We start from the raw sequence: 14,485 nt of genomic DNA, 5'->3' as shown, positions 1-14,485 counted from the left end.
GAAGACAGAATGTCGGGGGTCAGAGTCTATTCATTTTCAAGGTCCAGCACTCTGGTGAGGAGACTTTTCGTTCTGGCGTGATGCTGGAAATGCATTGGAGGGACAGGGCTGCCATGTCCTTGTCCTGTACTCCTTTTATCATGCGTGGTCTCTGTTATTTTGTATACAGGATTCCTTATGGGACTCCTGGCAGAGCAGCTCTTACTCTTTTTGGTTTGGTGTACAGACCCTTGGAATACCCTTATGGCACCCCTGGGTGGGGGCACAACCCTGTACCCCTACTGTATGTTTTTGGGCACCTGTTTGTGGCCCACAGAGCAGGATATGGGCAGGTAGCAGCTGCATGCTGAATTTGACAGGTGCTCCGAGTAACCTCCATTTTGAGATACCCCGGCACTACCATGGGAATCAGTTGATCCCCAGATAGGAGACAAGATGGCCCCTGTGGCCTCTTGCTTGCTATTGCCTGTTACCTTGTTTTCCCAAAGTCCTGGGAAGCCCTGACTCTGTCGCTTCCCCTGACTGGCTGTTGGGTGGAATTTCCATGCATGGTATTGTGGGCAAGTCCAGGGCAGACTGGCTGGAGCCTTGCCAGTGACTATGTTGTGGGTACAACCTTTGGATGGGACCTGGGTGAATGGAGTGTGTGACCAATATACATTTCACGTTATGGGTGTCTGGTTTCTGGTGTGTTACACAATGACTGAGACAGCCCTGCCAGAAACTGGTATGAATGCAGTGTGGAGTGCTGAATGGTTGGGTGCTTGTCCCAATCTACATTCCTTGTTGGGAGTGTCTAGATGGAGAAGAATGGCCTGAATGCACTGTGAGCCTGATTGGCTGCCTGAGTCTGGCTCAGCAGTGTGAATGAGAGAGAGAACAGTATATCTGGGGACCTCTCACTTACTGAAATTGTTCAGAAGCTGAAGTCGAAACTTGATGCTTAACCTTGAAACCCAGCTGGAAGAAGGCCGCTCTGCTGCTGCTTTCCTTCGACGCAATCCAAAAGCTATTGTGTCTCCAAGAATTGATCAAGAGAGGACCTGGCTAGGAGACCGCTTCCCAAGCTACGAGGAAACATCGTGCACCAGCTTACCTTCACCAAGGCTCCCAGGAAGTCAGTCATCGAAAGGCTGCCAACCGGAGACGGGGACCGCCGAGGAATCTGAAGTGAAGCGTCAGGACGTCGAGGTCATCGATGACTGCCACCTTCGACAGAGGTTCGGAGGACTGCTGTGACGTTGTCGACTGGAGCCACAATGCTCCATTACCTAAGACACTTTGAAATCAAGGACTCACTTGCTCATCACCGTTGACCACTTTGTCACGCCGGAGAAAGTCAAGGTCGCCGACGAACGAAGGAGAATCCACTGGTGAGTTTCTCGCCACACAAAGTACATATCCGAAAACCAGCCGTGGTAGAGTCCCAATTGCCGACGCCAAACTCTGACAACCCAACGCCCTTGCTGGGCTTACGTTCTTCATTGACTCTTTGCAGCAACAAACTTGTCATGTAGGTGCACCACATGATGCATCTTCGCAGGACGTCCACGACTGATCATCGATGAGAACTGCAAGGACCGAAGCTGCTGCCTCAACAACATTGTTTTCCTTTTCTTCAAAGAATCTTGACGATCCGTGGCTCCTGCCTTAAAGGGAGTTCACGCAAGAAGGATCTGTTGATGACTCAACGTCGAACTCTGGGGGTTGGGGGGGTAGTAGATAGAACCAAGACTATATTAATCAATATATGGACTGGGCTTGTTGATACCCTTTATTTACAGGTTGCCCAGGTGGGGGGTACCTCACAAAGAACTGTGTCAGGTGTTAGGGACCCAGTATTCTGCCAGTTGTTTAACCAAACTTGTCTTCCCTCTTATGTCTACTGTTGATTCACTTTTCTATTTCATTTGTATGCGACTGAGACTGTCAGCTGTTGGGGCATTTTCATGGCATCAAGAGCTACCTGTGGTACCACACAGATATTGTACATATTTATCATTATAGTATTGCCTGAGCATAAAGTGTGTTATTGTGTGTGTATATAACTTGAACCTTATTTATATAAAAAATTGTGTTATCACTAACTGTGTGTGGACATTCCTTTGTGGGGCTTGGGGACTACTCTGTACTTAAGAACCAGCCTGCATCACCTCCTGAGAGCTTAAGCCTGGATTGCTTGCCCAACATTACTATATAGAGAATCTTGGCTGGGGTGCTCTGTGCTTCTACTCTGCCACATAGAGGGCAGGAGTACACATAACCCCCCCTCCAGTCCTTACAACTGGAATCATGTCTCTGGAGATCAGCAGGATGCTTGTGAAGCTTCAGCGAGATTGAGAATTTGGAAGACTCTGCACAGCACAATGGCTCAGGGTCCCAGGGTATTGCAGCTGTGCAAGGTTGCAGCATGGCGTGGGATAGGTCAAATGCATTTCGTCTTAAGTCTAGTTGGTTTGGGTTGGGGTGGGGTGGACGTTTACGGAGTCACCAGGTCAATTGAAAGGAAGGGCTACAGCAGGCTCTGGGTAAACAGCAAGCTCTCCGATTGCCTGAAATAATTTCAGCTGCAGATTCTTCAACTTTCTCTTCGGTTCTGGTTCCAGTGGTCGACTATCTCTTCGGCTTACAGGGTGAGACTTTTATGCAGGTACTCAGCCAATCAAACAGCTTTGCACATTAAAACTTGGGGTTTGGCAATCCTTTCAGGACAGCCAGCCTCCCAGTTTGAACTTGATTCTCGCAGTCAGGCTGGAAGACAAAGGGCGGCAGAGTGTTGGATTCCTCCCTCGCTTCCTGCCTTCACAGACACTCTAGTCTGGGCGGGGACTCCCGTCGAAGATAAAAAGCACACAAAGGAATTTCCCACCTTGGAGGTCAGGGGAAGGAACAAGAAAGGACAAGGAACACTCAAATGGTGGAAAAAGAAGACAGGGCCATTTTGGTAAAATGAGCATCCATGGGTGCCTTTACTGGGGCTTTGCAAACATCCCACAGTAAAGGTGCACTGAATAAATAAAAAGGTTCACTGCCGCCAGCCATTAAAGGTAAGTTTGTCCTTGGAACATAAATGTTACATTTGAAATGAGAAAGGGGATACTCAATATCTCCCCAGCACTCCACATAATGTGGCAGGCAGTGGTCTCACCTAATAAAACGTAAAAGGGATCCAAAGATCCTTTCTACACTTTGGAAGTGTAGTTCTCACAAGGTTAGCCAGAGAAAGTTAGAACGGGAGCCCCTAGAGGAACCTAGCAACAATAGGCACTTATTGCCAAAAAGTTATTAAAGAGGATAACTTTTAAATGACGCTATGGGGAGTCTTAAAAATTACACCAATAAAAAAAAAAAGAGTAAAAGACTTGGTGTGGAAAAAGATTCCCAATCACTGAGGTATAGGGAAAAATAATCTACCAGTCCAGAAAAAATGTCTAGTCAGGAAGATGCATCATTGATATGAAAATCTTACCCAAGAACAGGATTCAATAGCTTGTTCTTCACTCAAAGGAGCCCTTCACTGATTTGGTGGCCCATACATTTGACCAATTAAGACAAGTTAAATACCCTTTTCTCTGCTGTGACCCCCGGGTTTTCAAAGTTACAGAACCATGCTTCACAGTCATAGCTTTCATGACGAGTTGAGAAACATTCCAGAGTGGGAGTGGGAATCTGTTTTTGACATTATCCGCCACACATGCTGCAATGTTTAATTTCTGAAGGCTGCTTTCTTGCTATGAGACACCTGAAAAGTCAGGTTTGCAGTCCTCATACTTGCATTTCAAATGCAAATTATCAGGCAGCTGTTGCCTGTTACTCTGGAAAAGAAACATGCGAAACAGGCACTGTGTTGTCTTATGTATCCTAGGGAGTTTTATTTTATACTAGTGTACAGGCCTGTGTACATGGGCCAAAGTGCAGGCTTTCAGTAACACAGTAGGACCACTATAGATCCTACGCCTACAGCTCCGTCTAGTGTTGACAACAGGCGAAGCGGAGCATTCTGTGCATTTGGGCAGCCTCTATAGAACATTGTGGCTTCAGACAAACATACATCTGGCCTTTTATTACATAGTTTGATTTGATTCTCCAATCTAAAGTTTCCACGCGACACGCAGCTTTTCCAATCCTGCAAGACCAAGGAAAGTATTCAGTAAATGCAGCCTAGTATAGTACTAATGCATTTTGTTCATAAGAACCTATTTTAGATATTTGCATATGAATGTTCACACTATACTGAATTCAGTGACCAAACGGTATGTATTTGAGAAGGTATGTTGGTGCCAAACAGTGAATGCAGTTTTCACAGCCCAAATCCATACGTGTATAACATTTCTGTAATAATCTTTTACATATAGTGGGTATTAAGTCACTCAATGTACGGTAGGTACAATACAACTGACCTTTCATTCAACTCTGTATGGTTGTTTTTACATAATGCAATTGTGCAGTACAAATGCCAACTTCAGAAAAACTTCACAAAGTTCAGAAAACATTTTGGAATGTAAAAACACACTTAAAAAAAGCCAATTGTTTGCTATATGTGAAATGTTAGTATAGATAGAACTATGCCGCTCTGAAGGATCACATATACCCACCATGAACTGAACATATGTAGGAAACTAAATTAAATCCTAGAGTGCATTACTTGGAGCCATTTTCCAACGATGTCTATATTTTCCAGAATGATTCGCTCATCCAACATTGATGCTCCCATCACCTTCAGTGATCAGAGATTTTAAACTCAGGACATCAAGCCATAAACCTAACACCTAGTCACCAACCCTTGACCCATAGGCTAACTCCTACCCACTACATGTAACTCTTAGATACTCACCATACCCCTTAGCAACTAATCCCTAACCCTGACCTCTTGCTGCAGACCTCCAACCGGAACACCGTAGCAAAGCCCCATTAGACACAAACCTCTAGCCTCTTGCAACCAAAGGTTACAAAAATACTCATTGTAGAAAAAAGCAGTTGAAAAACCACACAGGTCATGTTCTTCTTCAGGTAAAAAACTCTAGAAATTAATACTGTCACATCTATAATGTGTTTTCCTGATCTTCAAGCCTTCTAGAGCCACACACACAATATGGCCTATATGCAGTTACATCCCAACTACCAAATTTTCTTAACAGAAATAAAGATTTTACATCTCCATGGACTTCTTTAAATAGTGGGTCACCAAAGGCAGCATTGTTGCACTCCTCCCCACCATGCTGAGTGTTATTACATGATGTAGGTAACTTCACTGATCAGTCGGAAGGTAATGTTATCCACACATTAAATGGAAATACGATTTTTGCTGGACTACTGTATTTTTCGTCTGTTCCCCTGAGTGAATGGGAACCTTTTTTCACAATCACTCATTCTTTTACCCTATCTATGGGATACTTTTGTATATCTTTTTATACCTTTCCCTTGGAGTTCTGTTTTCCTCCAAATTATATGGCATCTGGCTTTTGACGTTTTTATCATTCCTATCTTTTCCTATTGTGAGATCAGCACATCCCACCTTATAAGGAGTGCTGAAGGGCTACACAGTATCCTCTTTCTCACTGCCCCTGTATCTTTTTAATTACAGCGACTAGCTAATCTGAATGGCTGGCGGCAGTGTTTTATCCTACCTACTGTTGTGCAATTTTTACTTCCAGGCTGTACTCACAGCTGTGGTAGTAGATAGAAGGGTCACCATTGACCCAAAATGGTGGTTTGGTTTACTTTATTAGTTTCTGGCACAGCCAGAAAAAGGCCCGGAGGCATACGAGGGCCAAGGACACAGCTTCTAAGCTCCAGAGTCAAGGCATTCCATTTTCTGGGTGCTGCTGCCCAAAACGCACATTTATTGACGAAAGGACTGCCATCACCCAGCATTTGAATGGTGCATGCGTGCTGATTGGCTGGATTCCAGTATAAAGGCATGAATCCTGATGATAAAGACAAGCTGACCCCTGGAACAGAAGAATCGACAAGGAAGAAGAGGAGAGATGTCCGCAGCCAATTCTAGATGACCAGAAATGCTGTATGTACAACCGCTGCTGCTCGACCCCTTCTTCCAAACGTCAGGAGAACTCTGAAGAGGATGGCTCTCCCGTTTAGACTGGTAGGACCAATTAGTCTTGAGACAACCTGCATTTTATGAGCCATCCCATGACAAGCTGACACCGTCACAGGCTGCAAACTGCCAATACCCCTGAGAGCTCTGGCCACTGTGCAGTGCATCTTCCTCTGAAGAGCGAATCCTCCCGAAGCTTTGGCAGACTCCTTCCGGACCTCCAAAGGCAAGATTCCACTCTTTGAAGTCCCCTCACCAGAGGGCAAGACCGAGAAAATTAGAAATCCGCCTGGCTGTAATCATTCTTCGAACCCCGAAAAATTATTTGCTGGAAGCATCTTCACTCGACTGCTACTGCGAGATCACTCCAGTGTCACTTCTTTTGTCTGCCTGACCAAGAATCCGGTGACCGGGTATGCTGCTGCTGCATCGTGGGAGCATCATGCTGCAAACTCTTCTTCACTCCTAAGGTAGTGTGAGACTCTTGGTAGAACTTGCAGAGAGCTGAATTGCTGCTATTGTGTTGCTGGAGTGCTGATTCGTTTGTATGGGAGTTTGCCCATTCATGTTCGTCCAGGTCCAACACCTTTGTTCCTACAGGGAGCCTTCTCTGAAGTCCTTGACCCTTTTCCCCAACAAACATTTTACTTGTTTGCTACAGAAGACTTCCTCTGGAACTTTTGATATTTCTACAGCTTGTGCCTTACCCGGTCTGCCCTCCAAAGTGACTCTGAGACACTCATAACTAGATAGGGATGTACTTCTAAAGTGTTAGGTCTCTGTGAAATTATTGCAAAGTCTTTACTTACCCCAAGTTGGTGCTCTTTCATTTATTCTACCGGAATCAGATATTCTTCAAGTTATTACAAATGTTTTACTTACCTTCGAAATACATAATGGCATTCTAAATGCATTACAAAAGTGGTCTACTTACTGTGAATATACATTGGTTTATCCCTCCTAAGATAAGCCTGGCTGCTCAGCCGTTGCTGTTAGGGGAGTTTTCCTAAAGTCCACTTGAGGTAAGACTTCATAAAACTATCCCAATGGTATACAGGCCCCCAACTTTTAGTATCAATCTGCACTACTCATGGAACCTTGGCAGAGCAGTCAGGCTCATCATAAGAGGAAGATATGAGCTGTAGGTAAGTACATTGAAACCTGTCAGTACAGTAGTCCAAAGAAATACTAATACATTCATATTAAAATATACATTTATTATTTCCACAAGGAATGTCTTAAAATACTTAAATCATTTAACCAACACACACAGGATTACTTAAATACTTTTCAAAGGCCACTGCTTAGTTTGTAGTTGCTTGCGGTACCATTTTTACAGAGTTTGACACTGAGGGCAGTTCTACCGTATTATCGGCATTATCGCACACTCATGCACAGACAAAGATATACAGTAATTGTATTTAGTTAACAAAACCAAGAAAGTCTTTTAAAAAGGAAAAAGGTTGGTTAGTCAAACGGTAGCAGAGCTTAAGGTTCTAGAGGCATTTTCTCAGCAAAGTAAAGCATTAAAAGTCTGATCCCGAACTCTATGCAAAAAGTCAGTTTGGAGAGGGCTCAAAGTCTTACGAAGCAGCAGAACAGCAAATGTTCCTGTGGATACTTTCAGTCTCTAGTTAAGGATGCTAGAAGAATTAACACAATGTTGGAGACCCTGTTAAAGGACTAAAAAAAAGGGGCACAAGTCAGCAGCTTGGGTCAGAGGTAAGAGTGGACACCCTGGAAACATGTTCATGCACTCCAATACTCTGGAGCGACTTCTTGGTTTAAGGTAAGCAATACATTTTCACCCCCACAGTACCTTATGTTCGAAGAAATATTTTTGGTTGGATTCTCCTCTGTGCCGCAGTGATAGACCAAGTCTATGGATTCTTTGATCTGGTGACAAAAGGTGGGACACTGAACGGGATGTATCATTAGCAGTCTCGAGAGAGGACCTCTGGCACGGAATTCTTCAGCTTCTCTCATCAGTCTGTTTTTTTTGGTGCCTTTTTCTTCAGCACCAACAAAGGACACGATTTGCCCAGTCAATCTTCTTCGATTCCTGGAGTCCTGCACACTGGTGAGGGGACTTGAATAAGTCGTATTGGGTCACCTGGAGCTCAGTAAAGACTTGGACGGAATCGGTTTTGGCAAGACACTGCGCTACAAATGGGTCAGAGGTCTCCTGGCATTCGCCGTCTGCTGCTCTGGAAAAGCACAGCACCTCGGGAGATGGCTCAGATTGTAGTTCCTCTCAGGGCTGGTTGGTCCCACCAGCAAACGGGAAGGTTTTGTCCTATTCAGCTCCTCTATTGCATATAAAATGGGGTCAGGACAGCAGGGGTTGGTTCACGGTGTTGGCAAGGGTCTGCAGGCGTCTCTGGTCATCGTCTTCTTCGGTTACTTCAAGTTCCAGAGGTCAACTTGCATTTCACCTCAAGAAACTCACCTTTTATTCAGTCTCAGCACACACTCCTTTGCAATCTCTCATAGCAGTTTACAGAAAGGGGCTGATGGCTGTCCAATTAGGACAGCCAGACCCCCAGTGGGCACCTGTTCCTCTGAGGCAGACAAAGGGGAGTGAAAAACTCCTCCCCCACTTCCTGCTTGCCCAGACACACTGGAGCCTAGGCGGGGACACCCAAGGATTCTCGCCAAAGGCAAAACACACACACACAGACCTCCCCCTCCCAGAATGGCAGAAGGGCTAACAAAGAACAACCACACTACAAATGGCATAAAAAGAAAGGAGGTGCCATGTTAGCACATAGGTGACCCTATTGTGCACAACCGGGACTGTGAATACAGTCTGCAGTAAAAAATAGCACAGTAGTTTGTAGAACACGTTTACTAACACCAGCCATAACTAGAGGGTTGTCTATTTGACTAAAAAGTCACAGGAGCAGAGAGAAGGGGGATACTATGTATCCCCTTACAACTCCACAGAAGGTGGTGTGTGCTAATCTCTCATGGTATAAAGTTCCCTCTATCCTTAAGAACTGTAGTTACTCGAGGATAAAGAAAATCTCAAAGGAGAACCCAAAGGTTTCGCAGTAACACTCCCCATAAGGAGCTTAGTGCTGTAAAAGTAAAACACAGATGCCTATAAGGAGATATGAAGGAAAGTAGACTTGATACTAAAAGGTAAAACAAAGAGCACATAGGAATGCATGAGTGGAAAGGGCTCCACTCATTCAGTATACAAAGACAAAGGAAGTCCAGCAAAAAGTGCTGGGGCCTTACTACGAGGGGATGAAGCATAAAAATGGTAAATCTAACAAGTGCTACCACAAAACCTGTGTGGTTCAGAGCTGAGCACTGTGTCCCAAGTGGGAGTCCTCACAAGTCCTACAATTGGTGGACTTTTGTAAAACTCCCTAACAGTCCCAGAGACTTATCATATGATACAAATTAAGCATACAATATACATATATACAAATAAAGTTTGAAGAAACAAAGGCCCTTCAATATTGAACAAGTTGTCAACCTGCCATCAACATCCTACAATTTAAAATAATGGGGCCATACACATTTTGTTACAGGGGTATGCTCTACTGTCAACACTGACTCAAAAGAATTACCGTAAAGTGACAGCCTATCGGTTAAAATCCACCCATGAATATATAACAGATATGGTCAATAGATTTGCATATTATGCTTACATATCTTTTTGTTGCAAAATAAATGTTTTTAGCCCACCGGTCTAAGTGGGTGGAAACCAATTACAGATTATTCCAAGTATAAAACATGCAGCTTACCTCATCCTGAGTAAGAAAGGTTTCTGTTTTGAGAGGTTTAAGGTACCTCTCCATTAGGCAATTCAGATCCTAATATAAAACAAAAATTAATTGTAACCAGTCAGTGTTAGGTAAATACTTTGAAGGGTTAACTGCATTAGCAAGAACATGTGTATGCTCACAGAAAGAATGCACAAACAGTTACATTTCAAAGTGTATAGACTTGGAGAATTATTGCTTCCGTGACTGACATTAGTTTACCTCTTGAAATATGCATTAAACTTAATATTCCCTGGTGAAGTTTTAGATCTAATGGACCTAACAGATGAACAAAAAGGCACACATGCATTAAGTGTATAATAAAATGTTAAGACTACTACAACAAAATGATAAATGGGCTCAGTTATCCAAGTATCAAACAAATAATGCCAGACTAATCTGCATTTGAGAAAAGCAATAAGCAGGGAAACATAATCTACATAAAACAGTCAAGGAAGAAGACATTTCCAAAAATAACAAATACATGGCAAATCTGATTGAAATATGCTCAGTCTCCCTTTTGATTAAAGGATGCTTGCTATTTAGCACAGAGCAAACATCAAGGTGTTGAGAGTAACGGGGATGATCAGGAGAACAGTCACCCAATGCAGGACTAGTTGACACGCAAAGATCCTTAAAGCAATGCATAAGAAGACTATAACATTGAATTCTCCCAAGAAGATTTACATTAATTCCCCAAGAAAAAAAAAAGGTATTACAAAGAGAATGTATGACAGCAATATAGATCTCATTTAATAGAACCTTTGAAGGGAGGATGTAGATGTAGCTAATACACAGAATGTAACTAATTTCATAAAAGAGGGAGCTTGCACAAATAAATGTTCAATTAAAAAAGTGTCTGTAAAAAGTGCATCAGTAACCCGGAAAGTGCCAAATGATAAATTAACATTCAATGTAGCATTAAGTTCTTCCCAGAGACCCCTGTGAGGTTTCGATGTGCTAGTTCATAGTGAAAAGTCTATCTTTTTCCAAAGCCTACAAATTGAGCACTAATCACATAGGTGATAGCAGTTCATATAGCGCTAAGAGGGAGGAATAGCACATGAAGTGTTATAGTAAAATGTTGTTTTGTAACTATAATGAACATGTGGCAGCCACATACATGTATGTGTAGGCATACCCAATAGATGAAGTTACACGGCAGCAGGCTTCTTTCGGATGTTCACTATACAATTAGCACAAGAGTTTCCTTCAGGGAGAAACAGAATATACATGAACATCTATATATCAGGCATCATGACTTATCATTGAAGAAGCAAGCTGGGTGCAATAATTCCGACACACTTATCGTCAAAGAAGTGAGTTGGATGTGCTATACTTGAGGGTTATGTATAGACTATATGATCCAGAGGAAGAACAGCATACCAATTTGATAGGAGACCAGATACAACAAAACACATTTCTCTTAGATCGTTGTGGGAGAGTTACATGTTTTTTAAGAGGAAACTCGCCTTTAGAGGGGTTTAATAGAATGACTAAAATAAAGTATTTTGAAATATACTTGTGGGTCATGTACACTGAACTATACATTTCTGTCTGTTTCTTAATTATGGCCACATGGATGGAACGGATTGAGTGGATCGAACTGATGGAATGGGTGGAACACATGGAGCTGATCGAATAAATAGGAAGGATGAAACGGATAGAACACATTAAACGGATGGGAAGGATGAAATGGGTCTACAGAATGGATGGAGTAGACTATATGGACGATGGGTTGAGTGGATGAATGATGGCAGAACTAAGATTAAATGGATGAACAGACAAAGTGGAATGAACGGACAGAGTAAATAAAACAGATAGAATAGATAATACAGATGGAGTGGTCGTTCTGAAGTGCATTACTGATAACCACCATATCACACTACCATGCTTACTCTCTCCTGTACACCAACACTCAACTAGAACACAGCAATACTATGACACATTTGGTATAGATGTTCTCATACTAACATCCGCCCATACTCCTCCTCATACTGATTAAACACAGCTAGCTGAGCACACACCACTAGCTTAAGCACCTCCTCAGGCCTAACGCAGCTACAAATCAGTCTGGGTGTCACCCTGCCAGAATGAACACATATACCTGACCTCCTAACCACACCACCTACTGATAAGAAGCAGCCCTCATGCAGCTGCCACACAGGCTGCACACATATCCAGTGCACCCACGCACCTTAAGACTCTTTCTCTCTCTACTGACTTGAACTATGGTTCCCGAGGGCGTTCAACCTACCAGCGCTTTGAGATCATACCAGTGATACATAAGGAACTATATAAATGCCAAGTAACATAACAAATGGGTGAAACCCCCCTCATACAAAAAAGGTGTTGTCCTCTTGTTTATTCTTGTACTCCAACATTCCTTTCAATGAAGTTGTGGAGTGCAAGTATGTAGGAATGTGAAGCAGATTATCAGAACGTGATCTCCTAGTGGTAAGGATACATTTTGAATAAAGTGAAATTAAACAAAACAAGAAAATACGGCCAGTTAGTGTGATGGACAAGTACCTAGGATTCTCGTATTGGAGAGCCAAAGGGAGCGGATAACAGTCGCTATTGTATAATTTAAGATGCTATCATAAACAAGGACACACAAATTAAGAAAAAGTCTAAAAATATTTTGTATTCAACAATTTGAAATGTTTGTATGGAGTAGCTGGTCGATTCAGTACTTTTTCTATGTGGACTGGAGAGGTACACTTATGAACTGGTTTTGATTTTTGTGATTTGTATTTTATTTACCCCCAACTATCTTGTATTATATGAATGCACTCTGTACCACTGCTCTAAATGCACTATTTTGGTAAATGTATACATTTAATTTGCCTGATGGACTATTTACATTTTAATTCTTAGTAATACACTGAAATACAATTAAACAAATGAATGTCACAATTGAGCGGCAAGAACTTCAAAGGGGTGAGTTTGCTCACTGTATCGAGGAAGCGATTGCATTCTAAATTTGAGATGGCACTGCAGAACGTTTGTGTTGTGTGTCCAGTTGCAAGAACTGGAGAAAGATCATGGCCACTGCACAGGGAGAGTGGTTAGAGGGAGAGCAGAAGAGAGAGGGGGAGTGAGAGAGTGAAGGGAAAATAGACAAAGAGCAAACGTCTGAATAGTACTCTTTTGGAACAATGTACACAGATCAGTTTGTGCAGTAGCACCTATGAGCGTTGTTATGCACAGAATGAGATTATCATGATAAATTATCTCAGACTCAAATAACTGGACATACTCAAATAATATGGCAAAATACTACTATATTATCAGCTCAAAAAAGTAGGGAAACCTGGCGAACAACAAATCAAAGCCGCTCACGCTCAATAATATTTCAGTTACACAAAGGCTTTATACCTTGATGTGCATCAGCTACGACATCATCCTACATGGCAAATAGTAAAACCTACCAGACGGAGGGATTGTTTAGGGGAACATATCCACTTATACTGAATATAAGTGTTAGTAACACGATTGGCTTCCCCTTATCCGGTAGGCATACCTTGAACTACATCTAACTACGTATAATGCAGATTATAACAGCATATTGGCCTCTGCAACAAGTATGATCACCATTGCATAGGCCCTCATGATTGGTTGGCATACGCTCCCAACCTTGGACATTCGGCTCGTTAGCAGAATGTAAGCAAAACGAAAGCCAGGTGTAGAGAACAACATCAGATTACTGGCCACTTGCCCAATTAATCTACCATCTCTCATCAGTCAAGCCTTCAGCCAAGGCTGCTACTTTGTACTTGGCCTTGCTGAATGTTGCCTTCCCTGGACTTTAAGGTACATCGTTATTTTCATCTGGGGATTATGAAAAGGCCTTGTGTTCAGGTCTTGCACCACGTGTGAAGAGACCATGATTTTATCCATCTCGCCTTTCCATTTAGTGCTATTTGATTCAATTATCCTGGGTGTCATGACTCACTTCGACCTCTGCAGACTTGGTTGCTCCATCCCACATATGCTTCTTCATCTTTAATTGTTCAATGCTTGACATTCACAAATGTTCGCTCATTTACTTAATCTAAGAGAAATATGCTCTGCGTATTTTGCTTATCCTCGTTAACTCCCTTTGTACCCTACAATTGCTTCTTGCTGTGGCATCATTAATATCTGGATAACAGCTATTCTTTGTTCCTACATAAATTCACTTCCAGCGTCTGTCAGCTCTGGACTTTCTCTTTCAAACTTCTTGCTTACATTTATTTAGAGCTGACATTCATCTTTTCAACATGGCCAATTTATCCGCATTATATGTTCTACTGCAGAAGGCTTCTATGTGACTAATCTACCTTGCATTTCTGCATATATACATTTACTACACACCTGGTTACTTATCTTCTGTGATCATCCCAGCAACACTAACACTAGGATTACTCCAACCAGCTTGAAAGCATTCGCCAACCAGTTTGGAACCCAAGAAAAAAGGGACAAAAAACAATCTTTATCCTTGGCCTCGTCAACTTCTTCCACCATTTTCGTATGCAGAGTTGACAGCATAATCATTGCTTCTGTCAGGGTTCCATTTTATTGCCATTGTGAGCAGGAATTAATGTACAGCTGGAAGAGCCAATCTTAGCGAAAACGCCTCCTTCCATTGCTGTAATTAAGTCGAAGACAT

The 14,485-nt window shown here is 42.5% G+C and overlaps 1 protein-coding gene across 4 annotated transcripts in view; it reads right to left on the bottom strand.

Annotated features, from left to right (window-relative positions):
• TIAM1 (TIAM Rac1 associated GEF 1) overlaps window positions 1-14,485 on the bottom strand; it is an 853,394-nt gene that overhangs the window by 181,467 nt on the left and 657,442 nt on the right. For all 4 annotated transcript variants that reach the window (XM_069636354.1, XM_069636351.1, XM_069636352.1 and 1 more), the window contains one exon: window positions 9,814-9,882. In XM_069636354.1, coding sequence (XP_069492455.1) covers window positions 9,814-9,882 — 69 coding nt within the window. The remainder of the gene's footprint in view (window positions 1-9,813; window positions 9,883-14,485) is intronic.

The sequence above is a fragment of the Ambystoma mexicanum genome, chromosome 7p (genome assembly GCF_040938575.1).
Source record: "Ambystoma mexicanum isolate Mex_15411 chromosome 7p, UKY_AmexF1_1, whole genome shotgun sequence".
Lineage (NCBI taxonomy): Eukaryota > Metazoa > Chordata > Amphibia > Caudata > Ambystomatidae > Ambystoma > Ambystoma mexicanum.
The sequence above is the reverse complement of the archived record's forward strand: the minus strand, read 5'-3'. Positions and strand labels throughout refer to the sequence as shown.